This window comes from Rutidosis leptorrhynchoides, chromosome 6, assembly GCF_046630445.1.
Source record: "Rutidosis leptorrhynchoides isolate AG116_Rl617_1_P2 chromosome 6, CSIRO_AGI_Rlap_v1, whole genome shotgun sequence".
Lineage (NCBI taxonomy): Eukaryota > Viridiplantae > Streptophyta > Magnoliopsida > Asterales > Asteraceae > Rutidosis > Rutidosis leptorrhynchoides.
The window spans coordinates 393,695,440-393,710,929 of record NC_092338.1 but is presented as its reverse complement, the minus strand read 5'-3'; the positions used below and the strand labels follow the sequence as shown (position 1 = coordinate 393,710,929).

The window sequence follows — 15,490 nt, the reverse complement described above, 5'->3', positions numbered from 1 at the left end:
TACACTCTTTTATTTGTATAGTTGTAATCCGTTGAATTCAATAATTTGCTTGAAATCTAACGGATCAATTATAGCGCGACAATCATATGTGATTGTAAAAAAAATTAATTTTTTTTAAAAAAAATTCGATTTTTTTTTATATTTTTTAAATTTAGCATGTTAAATCCAATCACATGTGATTCTGCATGTCAAATCTAATCACAAGTGATTGAAAAAAAAAAATTCATAACTTTTTCTAAAAAATTTTCTTTCAAATCACATGTGATTGAATTTGACATATAGAATCACATGTGATTGAGTTTCACAATCACATTTGATTGGCATGCAGAATCACATGTGATTTACTGCATGTCAAATTCAATCATATGTGATTGGAATTTTTTTTGAGAAAAAAAGATTTTCGAATTTTTATTTTTTATTTTTTCAATCATATATGATTTTTCACGCCACATGTCAAATTCTGATTGGTCCCTTGAATCTCAACTTAAAAGTTGAATTCATTTGAATATTTCTGTTTATTAGTATTAAAAAAATGATAAATCTAACTTTAAGAGCTTTACTTAAACTTTAATTTCATATTCTTAATTCAAACATGTTAGGGGTAATATTAATATTAATATTAATACTAAAATTATAATAAAAGTCGAAAGTTGATATTAAAAAAAAGAAAAAATTACGTTGATAGTACTTGTGGTTTGTATGCTTTTTCACCACTGCACCTAAAGTTTGATTTTTTCTTCGATGGTACCTGTGGTTTGATTTAGCTTGCCACATGTGAGGGTAATTTAGTCCGCTTGCTAATTTGTTATATTATATAAAGAGAATATCCAGTTCATTCCTCGCCTAATAATAAATCCCAAATAGAAACCCTAATTAACAACGATTCCTGATCGGTTCCAGTTACTCATCGCGTATCTTGTTCCAGTTACCCATCGCGTACCAGTGGTCGAATTGCCCTTTTATTGATTGGTATGATCAACCGATGGGAGATCGAGCAGTTATTGTTATGCGAGGTTTGTTGAAGTCGAAGAACAAGCTCGAAGCAGAGGTCAAAAGACTCAGGAGTCGAAATTGGATGATGAAGCTGCTTATGTTTATCAGTTTGGTTCAGTTTGTTATGATTGTATTTTTGGTTGTTTAGAGAGATGAATGCAGTTGTTTAGATTGCCTACCATTTTTGATTATGTATTACCTATGTAATGTGATAGTCAATGGTTCTAATGAATTGTGTTTCACTTTAAATCTCTGTTGTTTATTTTTTTTATTCATTGTTCGAATTACACTGCATATCTACGTTTTTATGGTAAACTGTGAATGCTTTTTGGTTGACCAAAAATGTGATTGCAACTTGGTTCGAATTACACTGTAGGGAATAAGCATTCGAAAGTAACTGTGAATGCTAATCTGTTGACCAAGCATTTGCAAGTAAAAAACATACAGCTGTTTAGGGAATAAGCATTTTGCAAGTAAAAACATACAGGTAGTTGTATACCCAAAACCCTAAAATAAATATAAAACAGTCATAACTTGAGTAGATAAGCGTATATGTATAAGCAACTTGATAATTTTAACCCAAAGTCAACTTGAGTCAACAAATAGGGTATTGTATACCCAAAACCCTAAAATAAATATAAAACAGTCATAACTTTTTTTATTACCAAACTGTTTTATTGTCAAAATGTTATAATATAGTGTATTGGTCTCCATCAGTATCACTCTCTAGTGTAAACTGCAGTAATTATTTTTTTTATTTATTTTTTTTTTCTGTTATTACATGTATTAACTAGTGGTAAGTTAGACCCAAAAGGTGAAATTGGTCTCCATCAGTATCACTCTCTAGTGTAAAACTGACCAAAAGTGACCAAAACTTTTAAACTGACCAAAAGTGACCAAAACTTTTAAACTGACCAAAAGTGAATCTACTACAATACACCTGAGAACATGAACATTATGGAAAATAGCCGAGTATAAAACTGACCAAAAGTGAATCTACTACTACTACTACTAAAACTGACCAAGTATAAAAACAAATATAAAAAACAGTCTATTTTGGTTTCTAAAGTGTTTCATATAACAAAGTAGGTAATATTGACCCAAGGTAAACTTTAGTCAATAAACATAGTAATTTTTACCCAAAACCCATAAACAAATATAAAAAACAGTCTGTTTTGATTGCTTTAGTGTTTCTAATAACAAAGTAGGTAATACTTACCCAAAGTCAACTTTAGTCAACAAACATAGTAATGTATACCTAAAACCTTTAAATAAATAAAAAAGAACAGTATGTTTTGTTTCTAAAGTGTTTCAAATAACAAAGTAGATAATATTGACCCAAAGTCAACTTTAGTCAATAAACATAGTAATTTTTACCCAAAACCCTAAAAAAAAAAAAATTATATATATATATATATATATATATATATATATATATATATATATATATATATATATATATATATACATATACATATACATATATATATTTAATAACAAATTGTTTTAAGCAGTCAACAATCATAAACATCCAAAAACTAGAATAATTAAACAACACCAGTAAAATAAAAAAAAATAAAAAACAATTAACATTCAAACTTTCTGCATTATAGGTTCAATCCCAAAAGTGAATACATTACATAAAAAAGTCAAGAACTAGAAATTAAGGTTCAAAATCACAACTGCAAACAATAAATCATAAACATCCAAAAAAAAAAAAAAAAAAAAGACAATGCAGATTTAAAACTCAAATGTGAAGGTTTAGCCACTTTGATTCTTTTTTCTCTTTGCTCCACTCTTTTCTCCAACACCACCACTTTTTGTGCAACCTCTTTAATTATGACCTAACTCACCACATTTATCACAACGAGTAGTTTTACCTTGTCTGGACAACTTACCACTTGAATTCATGCTGGCCTTTTCATCTAAACCTTTCCTCCTGTTCTTTTTTGGTCTTCCAGCAGTAGCCACAATTAAAGGAGGTAGAAGCTTACTTGTCCCAAAATTTTTACCCCACAACTGCATACTATTCAAAGGACAAATTTTGAAATTGTATGTGTTCTTCCATGTTTCTAACCAATGTACACGATGAACCCAACTCTCTAGGTGACTAACACGTGCACCAAATGCACCCATGTGGTACAAGGCAGCTACTGCATGTTTACATGGAATTGCAGTGAGTTCCCACTTTCTACAAGCACAAACCCTAGCATTCATATCAACAACACATTGATCATTGTGTGGGCCACTAACTTGGTATAAATGATCACCATTCCCCATCGTAGTGTATTTTTTGTAGCGACCCGACAAAATCGTCATTGACGGCGCCGTCTACTTAGGTCCCGTTACGTGGTCATAAGTCTTTAAAACAACTTTTGACCAAAAGATATGTCGCATTCATTTCAAATGTAAAGATTGTTCAAAGTTTACGAGAATAGTTCCACCACAAGTTACGTTACAAAGTTATAAGTACAAATGAAACCTATGCGACACAATTTAAAAGTAGCCAAAAGATGCTCCATGTATGCATAAATACTCGACATCCAAAGCAAGTATCAAAATAATGAGCGGAAGCATGTAACACATATCGTTCAAAGACCTGAGAAAAACATAGAAATCTGTCAACGAAAACGTTGGTGAAATCATAGGTTTAAGTAAGTAAGTGAGTAAATAAGTAGATTGAACCACAAGATTTGCAACATCGAATTAATAGTTAACCATTCCAAAATTTGTTTCACGAGCACCCAATTATCAATGCTTAACATTTCTCCCATTGAACCCCATCACTTAGTGCTAGAACATACACTGTTTCTCGAAAATATATTTCATTCGTAAACGGTAGCGAACCGTTTGAATGAGGGTTTGTCAAACCCATATGGATCCATACAACATAAGTTCTCGCTTACACCCGGCAAGTGTAACTAATGATAATCGAATTGAGGATTTTGTTCTAAACTCGTATGTAGAATGTTTGTTTTCCTGTACTTGTGTTCACTTAGTAAAAGAAATGTTTATGTTTTCTCATCCCAAATGTAAGTTCAAAAAGAGTAAAAGTGGGACTATGATCTCACCTTGAGTGCACGAGTAGTAAAGTACTTCAACAAGTAAACGTGTGCAAAGAACAATGCTAGTCTTGACCTAAACAATAGGTTGTATCAATAACGGTAAACACGATAGGTCAAAGATGTTCAATTAGTCATATGGCTCGTTAAGACTCGATCATAATAGCATGTGAATCAAATTGTCATGTTTCATGCAAGGTACAAGTATAAAAGTATGTTAGAATGATTGCACAAACATTTGGTTAAGTTTGATTAAAAGTCAACTTAGGTCGGGTCAAAGTCAACGAAAAAGTCAACACGTTCGGGTCGGGTCCCGAACTATTTTTCTGAGGTTTTTAATCATATATGAGCATGTTAGAACAAGTTACATGTGAATCGGAGATCCATAGCATAGCAAACATTTTCCGTAAAATGACCAGCGAAGACAGAGCCTGCCAGTGTATCTGGACGGCGTCCAGATTGTCTGGACGGCGTCCAGTTTTGAAGGCCTGGACGGCGTCCAAAAATACTGGACGGCGTCCAAGAATCTGGACGGCGTCCAGATCTGTATCCAGGCCCTGTTTTGCTGCAACAAAGAAATGCACGAACCAAAACTCAAACAATCCCAATTTATGACCCGCAAACAATCAAAACATGTATCCTATATCGTCGGGAAGGTATTTTGACAAAGGATACAACTAACCACATATCATCAATCGAGTTTATCATTTACAATAACCGAATTCTCGTCAAGTGATCATTTAGAGTTCGTTTTCCGAGTTTCAAGTTCGCAAATTCATTTCATGATTCGGTAGTCCAATCTACACATACGATATGCCGTTTCGAAGGTAATTAAACACACATTGCAACCAACCACTTATCAACAACATTTCATAGCATTTGATGCATCAAAAGTTCATATTAAGCCTATCAAACCCTAATTAAGAATCACAAAATCAATAATCATGTTAACGCAAGGTTTTCATATCATCCAACATACCAAAACGAAACTAACGATGCTAGTAACACTTTTAACACAATGGGTTTAACATCTAACAACATTTAATCAATCAAAATCAAAGATTAACTAACCCATTTCAAGTGTTCATGCTAGTTACACCAAATAACAAGATCGAGCATACAAATTACATACACGACATCACAATGAGCCATAGACACTAACTAACACCATTTCAAGTCAAAAACACGAATTTAGAGAAATCTAGAGTTTTAGAAATGTTACCCAAATGAGATGAAGTTGGTACCAAAATAAAGAGGATGAAGAGAGGATCACGAATATGTAATTTATTTTGTTGCTAGCTCCCTAAATCGAATTTGGATGATGATTTTGTGTTTGAAGGTTTTGAGAGCATAAAAGGGAAGTAAGAAAAAGAGATAGAGAGAAATGGGAGGTTGGTGGTGGATGGTGGGTTACTAGTTAGCCAAGTTTGCCCGAGTGGCGAGATTAGTCCCTCGCGTTTGTAGTCGGGTGCGGGAATTACCTAAACGGAATATTTTAAAACGCGTATTAACGGAGGATGTTAAAATCCAATAACGGAAAAATATTAAGAATGTTAGCTAACGGAGGATACGAATTTAGTTACGAAGGATATTTTTAAAATAAAAAGACGGGCGTTAAAATAATTTAACGGAAAAATGCGGGATGTTACATTACCCACACCTTAAAAGAAATTTCGTCCCGAAATTTAGTTGGAAGTAATAGTCGATGTCTCTTCCTTGAGACCTTGCATTGTCAATGATATGAATAAGTGAAGATACGTCCTTGGGCATTCCCACGAATTTGGACAGTCGGGGTTTTATGTTGTATTTAGGCTTGGTTTTACGATCCACAATTTCAACCGGTCTTTCTACGAAGAGGAGTTGTCATCAATAGTAAGTTTATCTAGAAGGATAGCACGTTCCTGTTCCGCAGGACACGTATCTAAGTTTGTTACATGGAACGTAAGGTAAACGGAAACTTAATTGAGTCGGAGGTTCTAAACGGTAGGAAGCGGTTCCAAGACGCCCCAAGATTTCAAAAGGATCAATATTGCGGATATAAATTTCCTCGATTTCCCGAAACGGATTACACCTTTCCAAGGTGTGGTTTTCAATATTACACGGTTACTGACTTTAAATTTGAGAGATTTTCATCTAACATTGGTATAACTCCTTTGGTGACCACGGGCCGTCTTGAGCCCTTCTCGGACTTGAACTATCTCAAAGGTTGTTTCTTGAATGATTTCGGATCTGATGATTTGCTTGTCACCTACTTCGGTCCAACGAATAGGAGAACAACATTTGTGGTTATATAAAGTTTCAAAAAGTGCGCGTTAACACGCGAGTGGTAACTACTGTTGTAAGAGGGATCAACTAAAGGCGACAATACAAGTTTGTAACATGTCTTTCCAAGATGTAAATTGTTCGTTTGCTTAGCTCGCCTGTTTGTGGAAGATACGCAGTACTCACGTCTAAACGTGTTCCGAAGGCTTCTTGTAAACAAGATGTGTAACGAGTATTTTCGATCCGGGATAATTGACAATGATACACCGTGTTGGAATATAATTTCTTAAGATATGCTTGTACAAGTTAGTTAGGGTTCGAAAGCGTTTGTTGGAACAGGTTTCTTGTCGGCTACTGAAAAATGTTCGTAAGGGCTAGTCACCCTCGTGGCGAATACTAGTAACACGTGAAGAGTCTCTCTCTCCATTGAGAAATTATATAAAAAGGTTTCCGTATACGGAAGTACGAGCGAAAAGATAGGAGTGAAATGAGAACTTAGAATAGGATGAGTTCACATTTTGAGGTAGCCATATCGCGCATCTAGTGGCCAAATGTTGAGACTTGGTGGGAAACGAGATAGTACACGTAGTTGTATAGCTCGGGGTTGAGTAGTAGTTGGCCGTATAACAGAAGCACAAGGACGTTAAGTCAAAGAAGAAAGGGGTATCCTTGGATTGTGTGTTATCTTTGGTCTCAGTAATATCAGATGGTAATAGTGAAATAGCAGAGCTATGTATCGTGGTACGCGATGACGAGAAGATTGATCGGATCCATAAATAAGTATTCAAATTCTCCGTGTAAAATAACGAATTTCAGCTTCCTTGATTTCGAGTCGAGAGGGGTTGCCTTTCAGGCGTTCACGTAGAAGTATTTCTATATTTGAGTTCCATTTTGTGCCACACGAATTTATCTAGTAAGGTTGGTGTGAAAAATCACGTTCAAAGTCCGGACACGGAAAATGTTTAATTTTTTTTTTCCTTAGTACGTTAACGAGGTTAGAGCACGAGCGATACGGGAAAAATCGGAAATTAATCTTTGGTAATAATCGCGAGATCCAAAATTTTACGAATACAAGTCGGAGTCGTGAGGGTTTCTCCAAAATTAATTAATTAATTCAAATTTTTTTTTTTTTTTTTTTTTTTTGCGAGATCTGCTGTAATACCTTGACCACTAACAATATGGTTTAGAATTTGGACTTCGTTTAACCAAAATTCTCACTTGGAGAATTCGGCATAGAGTTGCTCTTTTCTCAAGAGTTCGAGCGTAAGACGGAGACGTTGTTCGTTTTTCCTTTCCGCTTGAATAGCTTAAAATTATAAGTACGGTAACGGATTTGTCTAGATAAGTTTGCATACGCGGTTCCGGAGGTCTATGAATACGGGCGGAGCCTTAGATAAACTGAACGGCACTAAAAGAAATTTATAACTATCGTAGCGAGTTCGAAAAGCGGTTTAGGAGACATCTTCTCCCTTAACCCTCAATTGATGATAACCAGAATGAAGGTCGATTTTAGAATATACGCGAGATCCGTGTAACGGTTCAAGAGGTTGTTGATACGGGGAAGAGGATTTCGGTTCTTAAACGGAAATTATTTAGTTCACTAAAATCACATATATGTGGGGAAAACATTCCCTTCCTAACGTATAGGTTTTGGGCTCCCTAGTTCTATAGATGTCAAATCAAAGTTCAAATTACCTACCCAATAAGTTTGACGTACACTCTCCGATAAATTTGTCGGTACGCAATAGTTTTCCGTTGGTCACTTGAATGGCCTAAGTAATATCTAGGGGGTGGTGGAGTGCAAATAGTAGGCTCCAAAGCCTTGGATACAAAACATTTATCGACATCCGAATCGAATAAACATGAAGTATAGGAGTTGTTAAGAAGAAACGTACCCGTGACTAGTTCATGTCGTCTCGAGCATCCTCGGTGCTAATGTTGGAAGTTCGGCCGCGTGTGTTGGGGTTGGCTTTCTTCGTTGGACATGCATTCCTAAAATGACCCGGTTGGCCACATTCGAAACAAACACCTGGCTTTTGTGTGTTGGGTCCCTTTTGACTGACGGGGGCGGTACTTCCACAATATTTGGCAATATGACCACTTCCCTGGCACCGGTGGCAAATTAGCTTGCCACATTCACCAAAGTGATGCTTGTGGCATTTGTTGCAAAAAGGTCGAGTTCCAGCATAACTTTTCTTGCCGACGGAGGTGAAAAGTTCCTTGGCAAAGTTGTTGCTGTTGTAGTTGCTGGATTGAGAGGCTTCCCATTTTCTTTTGTTGTTACCCGGTTGGTCCTTGGCCGTTGGTGCCGGTGCTTCAATTTCATCCACCGTTTCTATAGATTGGCGAGCCATCGTTAAAGCCTCTTGTAGGTTGGCGGGTTTGGATGACATTACCCTGTGTTGAATGCTCTTCGGAAGGCCATCCATGTAAAGTTCAACTCTTAGGGACTCGAGAGTCATGAGGTTTGGACACATTAAGACTAGTTCAGCAAACCGTTGATTATAAGCTTCGAGGTCATTCCGGACCGTTTGTAAATTTCTTAGCCCCTGTTCGAGCCTTCGAGTTTCGTCGCGCGGAAAGTATTCGGTGATCATTCTTTCTCTTAATTCGGTCCAAGAGAGTGCGTGGGCTTCATCGATACCCACCGATTGTACATACGTGTTCCACCATGAGAAAGCAATACCGGTGAGAGTGAGGGTGGAAAACTTGACCTTATCTTGGTCCCGACAACCGCTTATGTTAAAAACGGCTTCCGTTTGTTCAAACCATCTGGTGAGAGCAACTGATCCCTCGGTTCCATCGAAAGTGGGAGGTTTGCACCCCATGAAGTTCTTGTAGGAGCACCCCTCGTTTGAATTACCAGCTCCATGATTATTGTTGTTGGAAAAGTGATCGGCCACGGCCGCACCCACGACGGTGGTTATCATTCGTTGAAGAGCTTGTTCGAGAGTTTCGGAAGGAGTATTGGGTTGACCATGGTGAGCCATTGTTCCTTCATGACACAAGAATACCGTTGTTTAGTATTATCAATAATACTAATCGTGATATGGAAATCAAGATAAAGAGGAAATTTTTCCTTGACTCGCCTTAAATTCTTTATGTCATAATGTCGGAATGTTCATATGAGTCACCGTAATATAATCCCAGAAATTATATTACTCTGATTCATATGTGCATTCGACATCATTTCATATAGTCAACGTGGCGTGTCAATCAAATCAACCACGTGAGATTAAGGTAGAATAAGAGTTAGATGTGAATAGAAGAGATCGAGTATAAATGCACAAGTAGTCAAGTAATTCCTACTCCTAGTCTATATGCCGGTTGTAGTCTAGACTCACTAATGTACCCTATGACTCGGGGTTGACACCAATGAACTCTAAATCCCTACAACCAACGCTCTGATACCAATTGTAGCGACCCGACAAAATCGTCATTGACGGCGCCGTCTACTTAGGTCCCGTTACGTGGTCATAAGTCTTTAAAACAACTTTTGACCAAAAGATATGTCGCATTCATTTCAAATGTAAAGATTGTTCAAAGTTTACGAGAATAGTTCCACCACAAGTTACGTTACAAAGTTATAAGTACAAATGAAACCTATGCGACACAATTTAAAAGTAGCCAAAAGATGCTCCATGTATGCAAAAATACTCGACATCCAAAGCAAGTATCAAAATAATGAGCGGAAGCATGTAACACATATCGTTCAAAGACCTGAGAAAAACATAGAAATCTGTCAACGAAAACGTTGGTGAAATCATAGGTTTAAGTAAGTAAGTGAGTAAATAAGTAGATTGAACCACAAGATTTGCAACATCGAATTAATAGTTAACCATTCCAAAATTTGTTTCACGAGCACCCAATTATCAATGCTTAACATTTCTCCCATTGAACCCCATCACTTAGTGCTAGAACATACACTGTTTCTCGAAAATATATTTCATTCGTAAACGGTAGCGAACCGTTTGAATGAGGGTTTGTCAAACCCATATGGATCCATACAACATAAGTTCTCGCTTACACCCGGCAAGTGTAACTAATGATAATCGAATTGAGGATTTTGTTCTAAACTCGTATGTAGAATGTTTGTTTTCCTGTACTTGTGTTCACTTAGTAAAAGAAATGTTTATGTTTTCTCATCCCAAATGTAAGTTCAAAAAGAGTAAAAGTGGGACTATGATCTCACCTTGAGTGCACGAGTAGTAAAGTACTTCAACAAGTAAACGTGTGCAAAGAACAATGCTAGTCTTGACCTAAACAATAGGTTGTATCAATAACGGTAAACACGATAGGTCAAAGATGTTCAATTAGTCATATGGCTCGTTAAGACTCGATCATAATAGCATGTGAATCAAATTGTCATGTTTCATGCAAGGTACAAGTATAAAAGTATGTTAGAATGATTGCACAAACATTTGGTTAAGTTTGATTAAAAGTCAACTTAGGTCGGGTCAAAGTCAACGAAAAAGTCAACACGTTCGGGTCGGGTCCCGAACTATTTTTCTGAGGTTTTTAATCATATATGAGCATGTTAGAACAAGTTACATGTGAATCGGAGATCCATAGCATAGCAAACATTTTCCGTAAAATGACCAGCGAAGACAGAGCCTGCCAGTGTATCTGGACGGCGTCCAGATTGTCTGGACGGCGTCCAGTTTTGAAGGCCTGGACGGCGTCCAAAAATACTGGACGGCGTCCAAGAATCTGGACGGCGTCCAGATCTGTATCCAGGCCCTGTTTTGCTGCAACAAAGAAATGCACGAACCAAAACTCAAACAATCCCAATTTATGACCCGCAAACAATCAAAACATGTATCCTATATCGTCGGGAAGGTATTTTGACAAAGGATACAACTAACCACATATCATCAATCGAGTTTATCATTTACAATAACCGAATTCTCGTCAAGTGATCATTTAGAGTTCGTTTTCCGAGTTTCAAGTTCGCAAATTCATTTCATGATTCGGTAGTCCAATCTACACATACGATATGCCGTTTCGAAGGTAATTAAACACACATTGCAACCAACCACTTATCAACAACATTTCATAGCATTTGATGCATCAAAAGTTCATATTAAGCCTATCAAACCCTAATTAAGAATCACAAAATCAATAATCATGTTAACGCAAGGTTTTCATATCATCCAACATACCAAAACGAAACTAACGATGCTAGTAACACTTTTAACACAATGGGTTTAACATCTAACAACATTTAATCAATCAAAATCAAATATTAACTAACCCATTTCAAGTGTTCATGCTAGTTACACCAAATAACAAGATCGAGCATACAAATTACATACACGACATCACAATGAGCCATAGACACTAACTAACACCATTTCAAGTCAAAAACACGAATTTAGAGAAATCTAGAGTTTTAGAAATGTTACCCAAATGAGATGAAGTTGGTACCAAAATGAAGAGGATGAAGAGAGGATCATGAATTTGTAATTTATTTTGTTGCTAGCTCCCTAAATCGAATTTGGATGATGATTTTGTGTTTGAAGGTTTTGAGAGCATAAAAGGGAAGTAAGAAAAAGAGATAGAGAGAAATGGGAGGTTGGTGGTGGATGGTGGGTTACTAGTTAGCCAAGTTTGCCCGAGTGGTGAGATTAGTCCCTCGCGTTTGTAGTCGGGTGCGGGAATTACCTAAACGGAATATTTTAAAACGCGTATTAACGGAGGATGTTAAAATCCAATAACGGAAAAATATTAAGAATGTTAGCTAACGGAGGATACGAATTTAGTTACGAAGGATATTTTTAAAATAAAAAGACGGGCGTTAAAATAATTTAACGGAAAAATGCGGGATGTTACATTTTTGAGTTTTTTTTTTATACCATCAAACACTTTTGTTGCTCCAGGTGTTAAAGGACCATCAGACTTGGATATCATATTATTGACTGTCACAATCCTTTTCATCAAGTCCTCCCTAATGTACTCTAAAGCAGTGATGATAGGCTTATCTCTTGCATCAACTAGCCACCTGTTTAGAATCTCACACATATTGCTCAAAAGTACATCTGACATTGCCCTACCTATTACAAAATTATTAAAACATGTAAATATAAGATTGTATTCACATAATGGTTTTTTTAAATAATAAACATACCTGAAAAGTGACTTCTTGCCCAATGATGAGGTTGGATTTTAGCTAAATATTTGTAACATCCTTCATTAAATTCCTTCAAATTCTGCATTTCTGGTTCAAATTGTGGCACTGTTGTTGATGTTGTACATTTCCATAACATTTGATTTTAGGCAACACCACTCCATGTTTTCTTCATGTTTTCATGTATGTGCCTCAAACGGTATCTATGTTCAGCACATGGATACAACTTTTCGATTGCAGGTAGCAGACCCTGTAATTTATATTGAAGTTAATTTAATAGTCAAAAATATAAGATTATAAGTTTTAATAAATTTTAGAATAATAAATTGTTTAATACCTTTTGTCTATCACTTATGAATGTAAAGTTTGATCTTTCATTTAGACCCAAATCTTCACCCACATTATTTAAGAACCATAATCAAGAATTGTATGTTTCCTTCTCAACAATAGCATAAGCCAAAGGATATATCCCATTGTTTGAGTCAACACCAACTGAAGTGAGTAATTGACCTGTAGCTGGCTCTTTCATAAACGCCCCATCTAAACCAAGCAAATCCCTAACTAAAGCTTGAAAGCCACTTTTCAATGGTCCTAAACATATATATACTCTCTTAAAGATCATACTTGTTGCTTCATCATCACATGGTTCTGTTCCAACCTTAACAGCGATACCTGGATTAGCTCTCTTAAGTTCCACTAAATAATCCCTTAAGTGAGTATATTGTTCACCATAATCCCCTTCCACAATTTGTTGGGATTTAACATGTTTCAAAATCTTAAAACCATTTAAGAAATAAATAAAGCGGAAGCGTGTAAAACCGATTACAAACATATTATTCTTTAACCGATTAAAGTCAAATCCCAATTCGGATCAAGTTGTGAAATATGCTTACAAACTACAAGTGGTTAAGAGATTATACCTACTCCAAGTTGGAGGTAACGAAGAAGATGATGATGAAGACAAGTTCCAAACGGATGAAACCTCAAGTTGTAATACCCCAAGCTTGACACCAACACCTTCTTGAGTTTGGTTAGGATTTCTACACTTGAAATTACCCTTTTAAAACTCAAGAAAACCCTTTCTTTTTCTCTCTAAAAATTCGGCTAGCATCATTGTGAAAGGGAGAGAGAGAGAGTTTTAAATGTCTTGATATGTGTTTTGCATGTGTATCTAGTCCAAAATAAGGCTTGGTACATATGCATGTGGAAATGGGAAAAGTAGCCAATGAAAGGAGTCTTGGACATGCAAAACATCCCTTCCCAATGCCACTACCAAATTTATAAAATACTTTTATAAAATTAGATTTTATAAAATATATTTTATAAACTTCCAATATATTAGTTGTGTATACTTTATTTATAAAACCCATTTTATAAAAATGTAACACAACTTAATTAATTATTTAACCAATAAATAATTAAATTCGAATTATATAAATTATTTCATAATTTATATATACATATCAAGTGATTTAAGAAAACCATTTTTTCTTATAATTCAAGTGTCGTGTATTATAATCAACGAACCAATCGTTAAGATTAAACACGAATAAGGTGTCGGTAAGCTTGTTATTGGGTATGACCTGACTTGGATCAAAATACATTAGCCACATTAATTTAATATGTCTCTCGGGCATACGAAATACCTTCAATCTCCCACTTGCACGAGAAACATAAGAAATTAATGCAAGTGATGGATACCACCTAACGACCGTCCATCACCCCCAATATGTTATGACTTTGTGCCATTCAATAACATCATCCCTTTTGAGATCCCAACTCGAACATGAATAGGTGAATCTTTTATTACATCCTTTTATCCTAGATGTCATGTTAAATCCAAGAGATACAGAGTGATCACTCTCTTCTAGATTTAACTTTATCAGGCCTTAGACATCTGACTCTCAACGAATAAGAGGGACAAATTCCATCTTGACTACATACGTCCTAAATATATACCTTGTATCATACCTGAGCTCTTCCTTATGAACTACCATATTTCAGAATAGCGAAGGAAAGAATCAAGGCACAATACTTGGTAAATATCCGAACCCAAAATGTATCTCAGGTCAGAGGATACAATGACATTAGCCTTTACTCAAGATTACATGTGATCTACCACAAAGGTTCCGTTCAGTAAGTCTTGAGAGCGGGTCTTCCAATATTTGTATCCCACAAATATCTATGAACCTTGGTAGCAACCTTGCCCCACATTTAACCTGAATGTATACCAATCCAAGTTCATAATAGTCTAAACCTCACACTTGTTCCCACAAATGTGATCGACTACGGAATTTAGAATAATAGCTTATTCATGGATAAAATAAGCAAAATAGGAACATGACTCAAAATTAACACCATAGTTATATTAATGAGTTTGAACCTCTTCGTTCCGTTACAATACTTAAACAGATCATGATCAATCACTAGAATATCGAAGCCCTAATGCACAAACATGTCCCTCATGTTTTGCTCCATGTAAGAGCTTCGTGAGTGGATCCGCTATATTAAGATCTGTGTGAACTTTGCGAATACATATCTTTCCCTTTTCAACTTCATCCCTTATGTAGTTGAACCTCCGCTCAATGTGACGGGTCTTTTGGTGAGCACGAGGTTCCTTGATTTGAGCAATCGCACCCTCGTTGTCACAAAAGATCTCAAGAGGGTCCTGAATGGAAGGGACCACTCCTAAGTTGTCGATGAATTTCTTCATCCATGCAGCTTCCTGAGCTGCCAATGAGGCGGCAATGTACTCTGACTCTGTAGTGGATAATACAACAACATCCTGTTTTAAACTCTTCCAAGAGACCGCACCTCCATTTAAGATGAAGACAAAACTGGATTGTGATCGAGAATCATCTCGATCATTTTGGAAGCTCGCGTCCACGTAACCTTTTACTGCGAGTTCCTCCTCACCAGACCCTTATATGAGAAACATATCCTTAGTCCTCCTAAGGTATTTCAATATACTTTTAACCGCAACCCAATGACTGTTTTCAGGGTTATTCTGGTATCTACTTGTCAAGCTAAGAGCGCATGACACATC

At 36.2% G+C, this 15,490-nt stretch overlaps 1 protein-coding gene across 1 annotated transcript; it reads right to left on the bottom strand.

Moving 5' to 3' along the window:
- Positions 1-2,649: 2,649 nt before the first annotated feature.
- Positions 2,650-12,583, bottom strand: LOC139854999 (uncharacterized). The gene is made up of 4 exons (XM_071844261.1): positions 12,445-12,583; positions 12,181-12,370; positions 2,892-3,184; positions 2,650-2,675 (listed from the first exon to the last, which is right to left on the bottom strand). Exons 1-4 carry the CDS (start codon positions 12,581-12,583, stop codon positions 2,650-2,652), a joined length of 648 nt encoding a protein of 215 aa, XP_071700362.1.
- Positions 12,584-15,490: the final 2,907 nt, after the last annotated feature.

What these genes read in the sequence shown, in the direction of transcription:
- LOC139854999 (XM_071844261.1), bottom strand. Translation starts at nt 12,583, where the DNA reads ATGTTATGGAAATGTACAACATCAACAACAGTGCCACAATTTGAACCA. An exon ending in GGCAAGAAGTCACTTTTCAG is followed by an intron (nt 12,371 to 12,444) that starts GTATGTTTATTA and finishes ATTTTGTAATAG; the next exon opens with GTAGGGCAATGTCAGATGTA. An exon ending in ACACCTGGAGCAACAAAAGT is followed by an intron (nt 3,185 to 12,180) that starts GTTTGATGGTAT and finishes TTGTGCTTGTAG; the next exon opens with AAAGTGGGAACTCACTGCAA.